Genomic DNA, 12597 nt, shown 5'->3' with positions numbered 1-12597 from the left:
GATTTGAGACCCGTAGACGAGATATGGAAAAGGCAAAAGAAAAACTAGCATTTTTTATACTAGAGAGAAGGAATAGATGTCATGCAATTGATGAACGAACAACCATACCATTGAAGAATTCCTTTGAATGTATAAGCAGTAGAGAGTAGTAGTTTATTCTATACAACCTCGTATTGTGACACGCCCTTCCAAGTCTATCGAACCCCAACACACGTCGAATCGATGATCGATGAACGAAAGAATGTCGACCCACGTACGGCACCGTTTGGCTTTGCCCCCCGCCGGAGGAGAAAGCCACGACACGTCAAACGTAGCTCCACATCTCTCCTCCGACGACGGCAACCCCCCGCCGCCGCGAACGCGGCCTTCGGTGGGCGGAGGTAACGGTTTTTCTCTGTCTCTCTCTGTGTGTATATCCAGGAGCGCTGCGTGCGGCGGGGCGTCACGTGAACAGGGGGCCGCTGTGGTTCCCGAGGTCCATGGAGGACTTGCACGACGCCGGGATCGAGGCGTACCTCGACGAGAAGTCGCGGCGGACGACGTCCTCCCGGAACAGTGGGTGGCCGTTCTGCCCGGGTCCCTCGTCGAAGTTCAGCGCGTAGCTCAGCGGGTCGTACCGGAACTGCGGGTTCCGGCCGAACCGGTTCCTGTTGAACCGCCGTATGAACGTCTTCCACCTCGGCCCCGCCACCAGCTCCGACCACTCCCGCACCCTGTGCCACCCCCGCGCCCACCACGGGTCGTCGGGCGTGTCCCCGACCCGCTCCCACCAGTTCGTCCCCGCGGCGGGCGCACCCGCAGCGGCCACGCTCGTCGGCGGCCGGTCCTCGTCGTCGTCGGAGGATGAGGAGGAGCCGAGGAACGGCACCCAGAAGCAGCAGCCCCGCTTCGCGAAGGCGGCGTCCGCGGCGTCGGCGCTTGGCTCGCGGTACCGCCGAGGGGAGACCTCGAGGGAATGCGAGGCGGACATGAGATCCGGGGATCGCCGGGGTCGAGGGGTAACGGATCGGGGCTCCTCGGCCGGAGGGATCTGCAGAGCGGCGGCGCAAAACGGCGGCGGACGGCGGAGAGACTTCCGATCCTCCTCCTTCCCCTTCCTTCGTCCTCCTCTGTTTTTCGATGGGTTTTCGTTTTCGATATTAATGGTGGGAGGAAGGGTGGTGGGGGCAGATGTGCGGTAACGGAAAGATCGGTTACGGGCTACCGGGAATTCCGGTCGCCAGTTGTCCGTGACGAGGTTCATTTTTTATTTTTTTTTCGTTTTCGAGATTTGTTTAATAATGTCCCACACCGCTGGCGCTTTCCTTGCGGGGGGGAGGGAGGAGATCTTGGGGGGGATTATTTCATTTATAAAATTAATTATTATGATTTAAAGGAGAAATCCACCGACCAAATTAGAAATAAATCCTGGAAGGCTGAGATTAAAAGGATATGTACCGACTATTAACCTAGATCTAGATATATTTATATTCGTGTTTTATTCGATAAAAAATCCGTCATCTCGATGAAGCTGCGATAAATTTTCTCTGCATGGTAAGTGAACTTGTAATGACTAATTATGAGGGCATTTTATATGGTACATAATCTCTGTAATTGCTTTTTCACACTATCCATTTCCACGATCGTTGATTGACAATTGTCGTTAGAAAAATCGGCCGGCATCCCAAATCAGTGGTCGATGGACGTGGATTGTATAAGAAAAAGTTGTACACTGCACATAAAATTTTTTCACGGTAAAATAAACTCTTTCACCTTCATTTTTAAATTTTTATATTGAAGAACTACCTAATACTAATATAAAAATTTATCTAAAAAATCACAAACTTTCATTTAAATCTCAAATTTGGTCCAAACAATTTGAAAATTTCACATTATGAGGCCAGATTTGAAACTAGAGTAAAAATTGATGGTTTTTTTAGATAAAAAAAAAGTTCGAGTAAGAATTATTACTAAAAGTAAAGTTGATATATATTTTTTGGAATTAGCGCAGGAAGAATTATGTGAGTGCTAGTAATTAGCAATTTTTATAAGACTTGCTTTGCTGTCGTACAGCGCAGCATAGTTGACTTGCCTTTCACAAGTCCAGAGTCAAAAGTCTCCCGTCTCACCATCCCAAATTCCCCTATGAAGCCACCTCCCATCCTTGTTCTTGCATCCGATCAAGAAAATTCAAGAACCGAACATGGACACCGGCCGCATCATGGCGAAGGACAGGCTCCGGCTCGTCGGAGTTCTCGGGGAAGCGGCCGAGAGTTTCCACCGCCGGCCCCAGGTTCTTGATCGTGGCCTTCCTCGCATCCTTCCCGCTGTTCTGCTCCTTGCTGTTGACCGAGTTTCTCCTCCAGCAGACGTCCCTCAACACTGCCCACATTGCGTTTGATGGGATGTCCGAGTGTGTAGCACTACTAGCAGCGATAGACGTGGGTTCAAGATAATGCTATATCTTGGGGCCCATAAGCGTCCTCAAGAGATGGGTCGAAGAGGCCTCTCAAGGGTTGGTCTTGATGAGCGCCCTCTACTTGGTCATTGTCAAACCCACTAGACCTCCTCATCACCATAATGGTTGTTCACAATGCATCTGCGATATATGGAGGAGAGAATATGCCGAATCCGAGGGAATTCTTCCTCCGACCCTTAAAGAGGATTGGCTTCAGGGGACCTTTAGTCACTTTCTTGTACGCGCTCGTGCTCTCTTGCCTCGCTTTGCTTGGATTTCTTTCCTTGGTATCGATCCTCTATGGGTTGTCATCATATACTTCGGGCCTGTTGGGTTCTCCAGGGTACTCTCTGGCGTGCTCTTCGCGAAGTACATGGAGTGGAGTGCTATATGGAACATGGGGATCGTGATCTCAATACTGGAAGAGAAGCATGGTGACATTGCATTAGGAGTGGCTGCATATCTGAGCAGAGGGAGCAGAAGAAAGGGACTTGCCCTTATGCTTGTGTCCTTCATTTGGAGGCTCGCCCTGAGATTGTCTTGCCTCTGTTTCGTGTGGTACAATAAAGGAAGTGGATTTGTTGCGACGATTGTGCAAGTCTATCTAGTGTGTTTGGGGAATGTGATGAAGTGGTCGGTGTTCATGGTGTATTACCGTGACTGCAAGAAACGGTTTCCGGAGAAAAAAGATCGATGCGGAAGAGGCAAAGCTGCTCAACTTGTGAAAAGCTAGAGACTAGGTTTTGGTGAAAATGTAACGTTCTGTATGCATTTTTGTCCGTATGTAATGTAGTTGGGTTTTTTATATTGAGAAATTAGTAAATTACCGATAAAGTCATAAATTTATTGCATTTATGCCAATTCGGTCTTAAACATTTCAATTTCATCAATTTAATCTTAAATCTTAAACCTTTTGACAACTTAGCAATTCACTTCTAAATTTTTCAACTGTGCCAATTCAGTCTTAAATTTTTTGATAATTTGCCAATTTAATCATTTCGGTCAATTTTGGACCAGAAAAATGCATGGTGGTGCTAACATGGACAAATTTTTTGCATTTTTTAAACTTTCTTTGAAATTTTTGTCTTTTTGTCTTTCCTTTTTTCTTTCCAACTCTTGGCCAGCCAACGCAAGCAAGTTGAGAATAATTGACAATTCATCTATTGCAAGAGCAACAAAAATTGTGGGTTTGTCGTTGATTTTGTCGAATGTGTTACTCCATCCCTTCATCGTTGTAACATAATACAGTTTGTTAAGTTATTTTTAATTTTTTTTTATCCAATCCAGGTCTATTTCACCATCTATTTCGAATTTCTTATTTGGCATTTTATCCGGTCCGGAGCACATCTACGAACACCGGCTAGAATAACAAATTATCCTAACCGGAGTCAAATGCGGACTACCAAACGCAACCCTAGGGATTAATTAAATTATGGCTTTGTGTGTGGTGTTCGGGAAAATGAAGAAAATCCACCAACCAAATTAGTCACTTATCTTGACCAAAAAAAAAAAAATTAGTCACTTATAAGCCTGGCATTATTCAATAGATATTTGAACTAAACAATTTGCAGAAGTTCCTATTTTTCATAGGGATAGATATATTTGTCTTTATGGTTTATTGGGTGTGAATGATAACCATTCTGCTCAAGAAATCAATTTCTAGCCAAATTTCTGTTTCTATTCCATGGACGAATTTCTGAGCTAAAATACGCATTTGATAATGACACAAAATTTATGTTCTTGAAATAGAAATTTATTTGATAACGACACAAAATTTCTCCTTACCGGGCAGTCGACGGTGGGAGGCTGCCGGAGTTGGGCGGCGGCGAAGGATGGCAAGAGGCATGTGGAGGGCGGGCAGGCAACAGAGGATGGCGGGAGGCAGTCGGTGGTAGAGGACAGTGGCGGGAGGTGGGCGGGGGGAGACGTTGGCCAGAGGATGGCGGGCGGCGGCAAGAGGCGGCGGACGGTAGGCTGCCAGTGGTGGGCGGAGGGTGGGCAGCCGGCTAATAGCGAGAGCGAGTGATGAGAAAAATTTTTATTTCTCATTTCTGTTCCAAATCTATTTCTGAAATCAAAATTTATTTTAAAAATAGAAAAATGAAATTGCGTTACCAAATGGATTACTGTTCCAAACTTATTCGTAGAAACAAAAAAATAGAAAAATAAAGAAACATAATAATTATCATTCGCAACCTTAACAAAAAAAAAATTGTCTCAATATCGTTGTTAGAAACTTCTGCACATATGGCAAGTGATTTTTCATATAAAAGAAGTTGCGAATTAATTATAAAGGACTTTTATATGGCACATAATCTGCGTAATTCTTTTCCACACAAACCACCTCCGTGATCATTGATTGGCAGTTGCAATTAGGAAAATTGACCAACATATCCAAATTAGTGGTTGATGGACATGCGCTGAATAAAAAACAAAAGAGTAAGTTGTATTTGAAATTTTTCCACTGTAAAAGAAAAAGGCTTTCACCTTCATTTCTAAATTTTTATATTGAAAAAATTATATACGGAGTAGTAATTAGCAATTTTAAAATGTGATAAATAGTTTTGAATCAAGGAAAAAAATGGACCTATTTGTAGTTAGTAAAATTTCTCGACGTTTATAGTTAGTTTCTTATATAAAAAGCGTCGCCAATACTTTGTTAGTTCATGAAACAGAAAATAATTCATAATCACCGGCATATATACCGAATTTGAATCCATGAGGAATACCTATGGATGCATCTAATTTCTTCTTGGGATAATTACACAAGTGATCTCTGAATTTTGACCTAATGTGTAATGTCGCCTCTGAACTTTTAATTTATACGATGTGGTCTCTGAACTTTAGTTCAATGTGTAATATTGTCCTTGAACTTTTGATTGGTAAATATTCAATATATTATATGAAGATATCCAATACTATCATTCCATTAATTCATGAACGATACTGAATATATTCATATGGTACTGGAATTAAATTATATATGTATCAAAAGTTCAGAGATCACGTTAAATAAATTAAAAATTCAAGAACAAAATTTCATATTGGGATAAAGTTGAATGATAGTTTGTGTGTATTTTTTTCCTTCGGACTGTTACGGGCACCCAATTTTCTATCTTCTGGTCAGCTTGATGCATCCATCGAAGACCTCGAGACTTGCTTTGCGGTCCAACAGAGTACGGCACACGTACAACATAGTGAAGAGTCAAAGTCTCCGTCCCATTATCCTAAATTCCCCGTGAAATCGCCTCTCCTCCGCTGGTCTTGCATCCGATCAAGAGAACTCAAGAACCCAACTTGGGCACCAGCTGCATCATGGCGAAGGGCAGGCTCGGGTTCGTCGGGATTCTCAGGGAAGCGCTGAGAATATCCACCACCAGCCCCAGGTTCTTGACCCTCGCCTTCCTCACATCCTTCCCGCTCTTCTGCTCCCTGCTACTGAACGAGCTTCTCCTCCAGCAGACGTTCCTCAGCACCGCCCACCTTGCGTTTCGTGGATTGTCTGAGTTCAGTACTAGCAGCGACATTGGTGGGTTCCGCACATACTCTGTCCTGGGGTCCATATGCGTCCTCCAGAGATGGGTGGGAGAGGCCTCTCGAGGGTTGGTCTTGATGAGTGCCCTGTACTTGGCCATCGTCAACCCGCTAGACCTCCTCAACTCTATGATGGTCGTTCGCAACGCATCTGCGATTTACGCGGGAGAGAATTTGCCGAATCCGAGGGAATTCTTCGTCCGACCCTTGAAAAAGATTGGCTTCGGGGGGCCTCTGGTCACTTCCATGTATTCGCTTGTGCTCTCTTGCCTCACTTTGCTTGTAATTGTGTCCTTCGCGTCTAACCTCTGTGGGTTGTCTTCACCTTTCGGGCTGGGTGGGCTCGCCATCGTGCTGGTCTTCGCGGCCTTGTTCGCGAAGTATATGGAGTGGAGTGTGATATGGAACACGGGGATCGTGATCTCGATATTGGAAGAGAAGCATGGTGACATTGCATTAGGAGTGGCTGCATATGTGAGCAGAGGGAGCAGAAGAAAGGGGCTTGCCCTTATGCTTGTGTTCTTCATTTGCAGGTTTGCCCTGAGATTGTCTTGCCTCTATTTCGCCTGGCACGGTAAAGAATGTATACTTGTTGCGACCGTTGCGCAAGTCTGCTTAGTGTGTTTGGGGAATGTGGTGAAGTGGTCGGTGTTCATGGTGTATTACTGTGACTGCAAGAAAGGGCTTCTCGAGAAAAAGATCGATGTGGAAGAAGGCAAAGCTGCTCAACTTATGAAAAGATAGAGATTGGGTTTTGGGAAAGACGTTAGCGTTCAGTATGCATTGTTTTCGGTTTGTAATGAGGTGTGTGTATCAACCATCCTGTATCGTTTAAATTAAGACATAATGGATCCGTTTCGGTATAAGGATATCGCATTCAGAACGGGGTTTGGCCCTACCGGCAATGAGTTGATCCGACGACTCGAGCCCTTGATTTAATTTAGTTGGAGACAAGGTATCTATGCCTTTCCACAGGCGCGTATAGGGTTTATGAGTTGATTATTTTCAACAAAAATTTGATAATCCAGCATCGGTAACACCCACTCTACCTTAAAGCGTGCATTGATATGCATCAGTAGAAACTCTTGCTAAAGTGAGTATCAATGTGCACTCGTTCTTGAAACGTAACACACGGTGCCAAAAAAAATTTGGAAGAGAGAAAAAGGGGTTACTGTCAGTGAAATCAGAAAGCTCAATGTGAGCCAATTTGAAGTTCTCCGCAAATGCTACCTACAGTCTTTTGAGCATCTAGATCGTGGCAAGGTTTCGACTTCGTTTCGGTAGGAATTTGGGCCTCAGCTTTTTCTAACGCACAATTTTATTTACGCCAGTGGACAATCTACAATGGGGCCAATTGTGGCAGAAAATATCCAATTTTTCGTCCATGTTTTGGACAAGTATCTCGGTTTGTTCTTGTACCCTATCTACTACATTCACAATCCAACAGAAACTAATCGGAATCACATATGCGTCAGAATCGAGGTCTTTCGAAGCACAATCGACTGAGGAGGTGATCAACATGTCTAAGCATGCCTTGGAAACTCATAAGGCGCGAATGGTAATCATTCTCGCTCCAAAATCAAATTCTTGCGTAAATTGATTTAAATTTTGCTAAATTGATTTCAGAGGAGAAATCTGTTTGATAAAACATGACTAATTCGCTTGAAATTGATTTCTAGAAGTAAATCTATTTTGATTTGTTGATTTTTTTTCACCTAAAAAAATTTAAATTTCACTCAAAGTGGATGACCACAGTATTCTAAGTCATTCCATGAAGTTTTAAAATTTTTTATTTTTTGATTTTTTTGGGCACCTCAAAAAATTTAAATTTCACTCAAAGTGGGTGGCCAAAGGTATTCTAAGCCATTTTGTGAAGTTTTGAAATTTTTAATTTTTTTGGGCACCTTAAAAAAATTAAATTTCACTCAAAATAGGTGGCCACATGTATTCTTAAGCCATTCCATGAAGTTTTAAAATTTTTAATTTTTTTGGCAACCTCAAAAAATTTAAATTTCACTCAAAGTGGGTGGCAACAAGTATTCTAAGTCATTCTGTGAAGTTTTGAAATTTTTGATTTTTTGATTTTTTGGACACATAAAAAATTTAAATTTCACTCAGAGGTGCTTCAAGCCATTCTGAAGTTTCGAAATTTTTGATTTTTTTATATTTTTGAAAAAATTCACCAAATTTCCTATTTTCCCGAAATCTAACTTTTTTATTTTCGGAAATTTTTATGAATTTTTCTGGAATTTTTCAATTTTTATGCATTTTCTGAAAAAAAAATTAGTGAGATCTCAAAATGTGTTGTAAAGGCCACGAAAAAGAGAGAAAAGAGGCAGAATGCATTCTGGAAGAGAGAAGCTACAAAAAGTAAGTTCTCTTTTTCTTGCCCAAAACTCATTCTGGAATAAAAAATGTATTCTGGAATCAAAAATGCATTATGAAATCAAGTACTTTTAACAAACGCATTTTTATTCCAGAATGCAAAAATTACTCCAGAATGTATTCCTGAAATTTTTTAATAAACACATTTCTGTTGCGGAATGCATTCTAGAGTAGAATTTCTGCTCCACAATGGATTCCATGCCGCCCTAAGGGTCTTGGGTTTTCATGCCTTGATGTTCGCGCCCTTGATGTTGGCGCGAACGATAACCATTCCTCGAGCATATCCATCGATCGACGACCTCAAAGACTTGCTTTGCTAATCCCACAGTGCAGCAAAGTTGACTCGGCTGAAGTCCAGAGTCAAAGTCTCCGTCTCACCGTCCCCGGATTCCCCTATGAAACCACCTCTCATCCTTTGTGTTCTTGCATCCGATTAAGGAATTTCAAGAACCGAACATGGACGCCAGCTGCATCATGGCGAAGGACAGGCTCGGGTTCGTCGGGATCCTCGGGGAAGCGCTGAGAGTTTCCATCGCCGGCAGCCCCAGGTTCTTGATCCTCGCCTGCCTCGCATCCTTCCCGCTGTTCTGCTCCTTGCTGCTGAACGAGTTTCTCCTCCAGCAGACGTTCCTCGGCACCGCCCACTTCGCCTTCGATGGGATGTCCGAGTGCAGCACTAGTGGTGATTTCACCATGTGCATCATAGCGACGCCCATAGACGTCCTCAAGAACTGGGTCGGCGAGGCCTCTCGAGGGTTGGTCTTGATGGGTGTCCTGTACTTGGTCGTTGTCAGCCCACTAGACCTCCTCAACACTGTAGTGGTTGTTCGCAACGCATCTGCGATTTATGGAGGAGAGAATTTGCCGAATCTGAGGGAATTCTTCCTGCAACCCTTTAAAGAGATTGGCTTCAGGGGGCCTTTGGTCACTTTTATGTATGCACTTGTGCTCTCTTGCCTCACTTGGCTTGGACTTGTTTCCTTCGCATCAAATATCTATGGGTTGTCTTCGTCTTTTGGGCCAGTTGAGTTCTCCGGGGTTTTCTCCGGCGTGCTCTTCGTGGCCTTGTTCACGAAGTATATGGAGTGGAGTGCTATATGGAACATGGGGATCGTGATCTCAATATTGGAAGAGAAGCATGGTGACATTGCATTGGGAGTGGCTGCATATATCAGCAGAGGAAGCAGAAGAAAGGGGCTCGCCCTTATGCTTGTGTTCTTCATTTGGAGGCTTGCCCTGAGATTGCCTTGCCTCTATTTCGCGTGGCACAGTAAAGCAACTGGATTTGCTGCGTTGGTTTTGCAAGTCTATCTAGTTTGTTTGGGGAATGTGGTGAAGTGGTCGGTGTCCATGGTGTATTACTGTGACTGCAAGAAACGGCTTCTGGAGAAAAAGTTCGATGCTGAAGAAGGCAATGCTGCTCCGCTTGTGAAAAGCTAGAGACTGGGTTTTTGGCAAAATGTAATGTTCTGTATGCATTGTTGTCTGTATGTAATGTAGTGTATGTACTATCTATCCCGTATCAGTTCGAATAAGGCATAATGGGTCCCTTTCAACGTAAGGATGTGTGTGTAGAAGCAGATTCGGCCCTCCGGGCGATGGATTGACCCGACTCGACCCCTTGTTTTAATTTAAATGAAGTCAAGGGTATCTACACCTATCCATAAATGTGCGAAGTGCTTTCTAATTCATGACGATACGGAATAGGCTGGCAACACCCCTCTACCTTAGAGCGTGCAGCGATATGCACCAGTAGAAACTATTGAAAAGCAGACTACTAATGTGCACTCGTTTGGAACAGGTGACATACTCTGCCCAAAAAATCATCAGGAGAGAGAAAAGGGGTCGTTGTAAGTGCAATCAAAATGCAGATTGCGAGCCAATTCGGAGTTCTTCACAAATGCTCACTAGAGTCTTGTGAGCATCTAGATCGCAGCAAAGGGTGTGTTCATAACGTGGACGAGCCAGTGATCCAACTGAGGCAATCAAGGTTGCAGCTCTGTTTTGGTAGGAATTTGGACCTTGGTACCCAGTACAATCAGCACAGTTTCGGAGTTGAATGAAACCCGCATTGCATATGTGTCACAGATCGGAGTTTTTTAAGATGCAATATGCCGAGGAGGTGGTCGAGATCACCTAACACGCCTTCAAACTTCGAGGGCTATGTCCGGCCATCTCGATTTTTACCCAGGACAAGATCAGATAAGATATGATATGAAATCAAGATATTTTGGCAACATCCTATTCACTGCTCGGTGAATTGCAATAATAAAGCCAGCTGTTTTCATATTCCGTCATCTTCGTTATTCGGTAGAAAATCCACATCAATGCAAATGACAGATAAAAACCCCATGCGCCGCCCACGAAAAAAGTACCATTATAGTCATTATAAATTCCCAAATCCAATAGGACTCGCCGAAGACAGTAGTAATCCTGGAAGATCTCGCATAAGATCCCAATTCACCTAAACAGACTAGAAGTGAGATCATGGCGTCTGAAAAATGCCCAGAAGTGTGAATCTATCATTCCATTCCACTCGAATGGAACCCCACCCAATCTTAACATAATTCTGCATTAGAGAGGACCAGGAAGAAGATCTTGAAGTGCGGTGCTTCTTTTGGATATCCTCTGCTGTTCTTCAAGGAACACATCTCAAACTCGTGTTGCTGCTGCTAAGGTGACGCAGAGAGAAGCGTAAATTTGAAACAACTCCAAAAAACTCGAAATTTTTATTCAATAATACTGTGATCTTGATTACAAGACGGACATCTTATATATAGAGATAGGACTCCTAATACTAATGGAAACCGAATAATTAAAGATAACATCTAATAAACTAATATAGGAAACTGCCTGACTGGTAATATAGGAAACTGCCTAAATGATAATATAGGAAATTGCCTGAATGGTTGTTTTCGCCAAAATCAGAAAAACTGCCGAGATTTCCGATGATTACGGCGATCACATTGTTCAAGATAATCACAGGCTAACTGTTCTACATCATTCCCTCCCTCTTCGGAAAAACTCGCCCTCGAGTTATGATCAGGATAGAGGGGTGTATCGGGAGCATGATACTCAAATAAGTCTGCCACATTAAATGTAGGGGAAATGTTGAGATCACCAGGAAGGTCAACTACATAGGCATTGTCGTTGATCTTCTTCAGGATGCGGCAAGGACCAATCTTCTTGTGCTTCAGTTTATTATAGGTACCTACAGGAAAACGCTCCTTTCTCAGGAAAACCATTACCTCATCGCCTACCTAAAAAATTTTCGAACGTCGCCGTTTGTCAGCATCCTCCTTATACTTTGAATTAGAAGCAGCCAATTGACTAGCCACAGCAGCTTGGACTTCATTAATTCTGGTCGCCAAATTCTCTGCCGCGACACTATAGCCTGGAATCTTGGGCAAGGGAACCAAATCTAGAGTATGCTGTGGTGTACGCCCATAAACGACCTGAAAGGGAGATGTACCGGTAGAGCGGTTAACCGAGTTGTTGAAGGCGAACTCAGCAGGAGCAAGATACCGGTCCCATTGCTTAGGCATATCACTACAGAGGCAGCGAATGATATCCGCCATAGTACGATTCACAACTTCCGTCTGACCATCCGTTTGGGGATGAAAAGAACTACTATACTGTAAATCAGTCCCAAACAAACGCCATAAAGTACGCCAAAAATGGCTCAGAAATTTCGTGTCACGATCGGAAGTGATTGTCTTCGGCACACCATGGAGACGGACTACTTCACGAAAGAATAAACTTGCCACATGCGAAGCATCCGAAGTTTTCTTACAAGGGATGAAGTGCGCCATCTTTGAAAATCGGTCAACCACCACGAAAACAGAATCTAAACCCCGTTGAGTGCGAGGAAGTCCCAACACGAAGTCCATCGATATGTCTACCCAAGGACCCGAAGGAATAGGCAATGGGGTATAAAGACCAGTGTTCTGAGAGTGGCCCTTAGCGGTCTGGCAAATGTAGCATTTACTGACAAATCGCCCCACGTCTCGCTTCAGTTGAGGCCAATAGTACCGCTCCTCCACCAAGGCTATAGTTTTATCTCGCCCCAAATGTCCGCCGAGAGTACTACCATGAAGCTCTCGAATGAGTTGTTCACGTAAGGAACCACGTGGAATGCATAATCTATTGCCAAAGAACAAGAAATTTTCTTGAATTATCATATCGCCATGACAACTTGTTTCAGAACACTTCTCCCATATCTCACCAAAATTATCATCCTC

The 12597-nt window shown here is 43.6% G+C and overlaps 3 protein-coding genes and 1 pseudogene across 3 annotated transcripts; 3 read left to right on the top strand and 1 right to left on the bottom strand.

The window, feature by feature from the left end:
- Nucleotides 1-87: 87 nt before the first annotated feature.
- On the bottom strand, nucleotides 88-1149 carry LOC115688303 (uncharacterized). The gene has a single exon (XM_030614099.2). It carries the CDS (start codon nucleotides 968-970, stop codon nucleotides 443-445), a length of 528 nt encoding a protein of 175 aa, XP_030469959.1. The 5' UTR covers nucleotides 971-1149; the 3' UTR covers nucleotides 88-442.
- Nucleotides 1150-2097: 948 nt separating this feature from the next.
- LOC130138834 (uncharacterized) lies at nucleotides 2098-3261 on the top strand (annotated as a pseudogene).
- Nucleotides 3262-5630: 2369 nt separating this feature from the next.
- On the top strand, nucleotides 5631-6854 carry LOC115688232 (uncharacterized). Its single transcript, XM_030613994.2, has one exon. It carries the CDS (start codon nucleotides 5753-5755, stop codon nucleotides 6713-6715), a length of 963 nt encoding a protein of 320 aa, XP_030469854.2. The 5' UTR covers nucleotides 5631-5752; the 3' UTR covers nucleotides 6716-6854.
- A 1717-nt stretch (nucleotides 6855-8571) lies between these two features.
- On the top strand, nucleotides 8572-10045 carry LOC115668401 (uncharacterized). Its single transcript, XM_030589863.2, has one exon. It carries the CDS (start codon nucleotides 8813-8815, stop codon nucleotides 9794-9796), a length of 984 nt encoding a protein of 327 aa, XP_030445723.1. The 5' UTR covers nucleotides 8572-8812; the 3' UTR covers nucleotides 9797-10045.
- Nucleotides 10046-12597: the final 2552 nt, after the last annotated feature.

Source organism: Syzygium oleosum, unplaced genomic scaffold (assembly GCF_021117445.2).
Source record: "Syzygium oleosum isolate NSW1041296 unplaced genomic scaffold, Sole_v2.1 Sole_v2.08, whole genome shotgun sequence".
NCBI classification, from domain to species: Eukaryota; Viridiplantae; Streptophyta; class Magnoliopsida; order Myrtales; family Myrtaceae; genus Syzygium; species Syzygium oleosum.
This window is presented reverse-complemented; position numbering and strand designations above follow the sequence as displayed.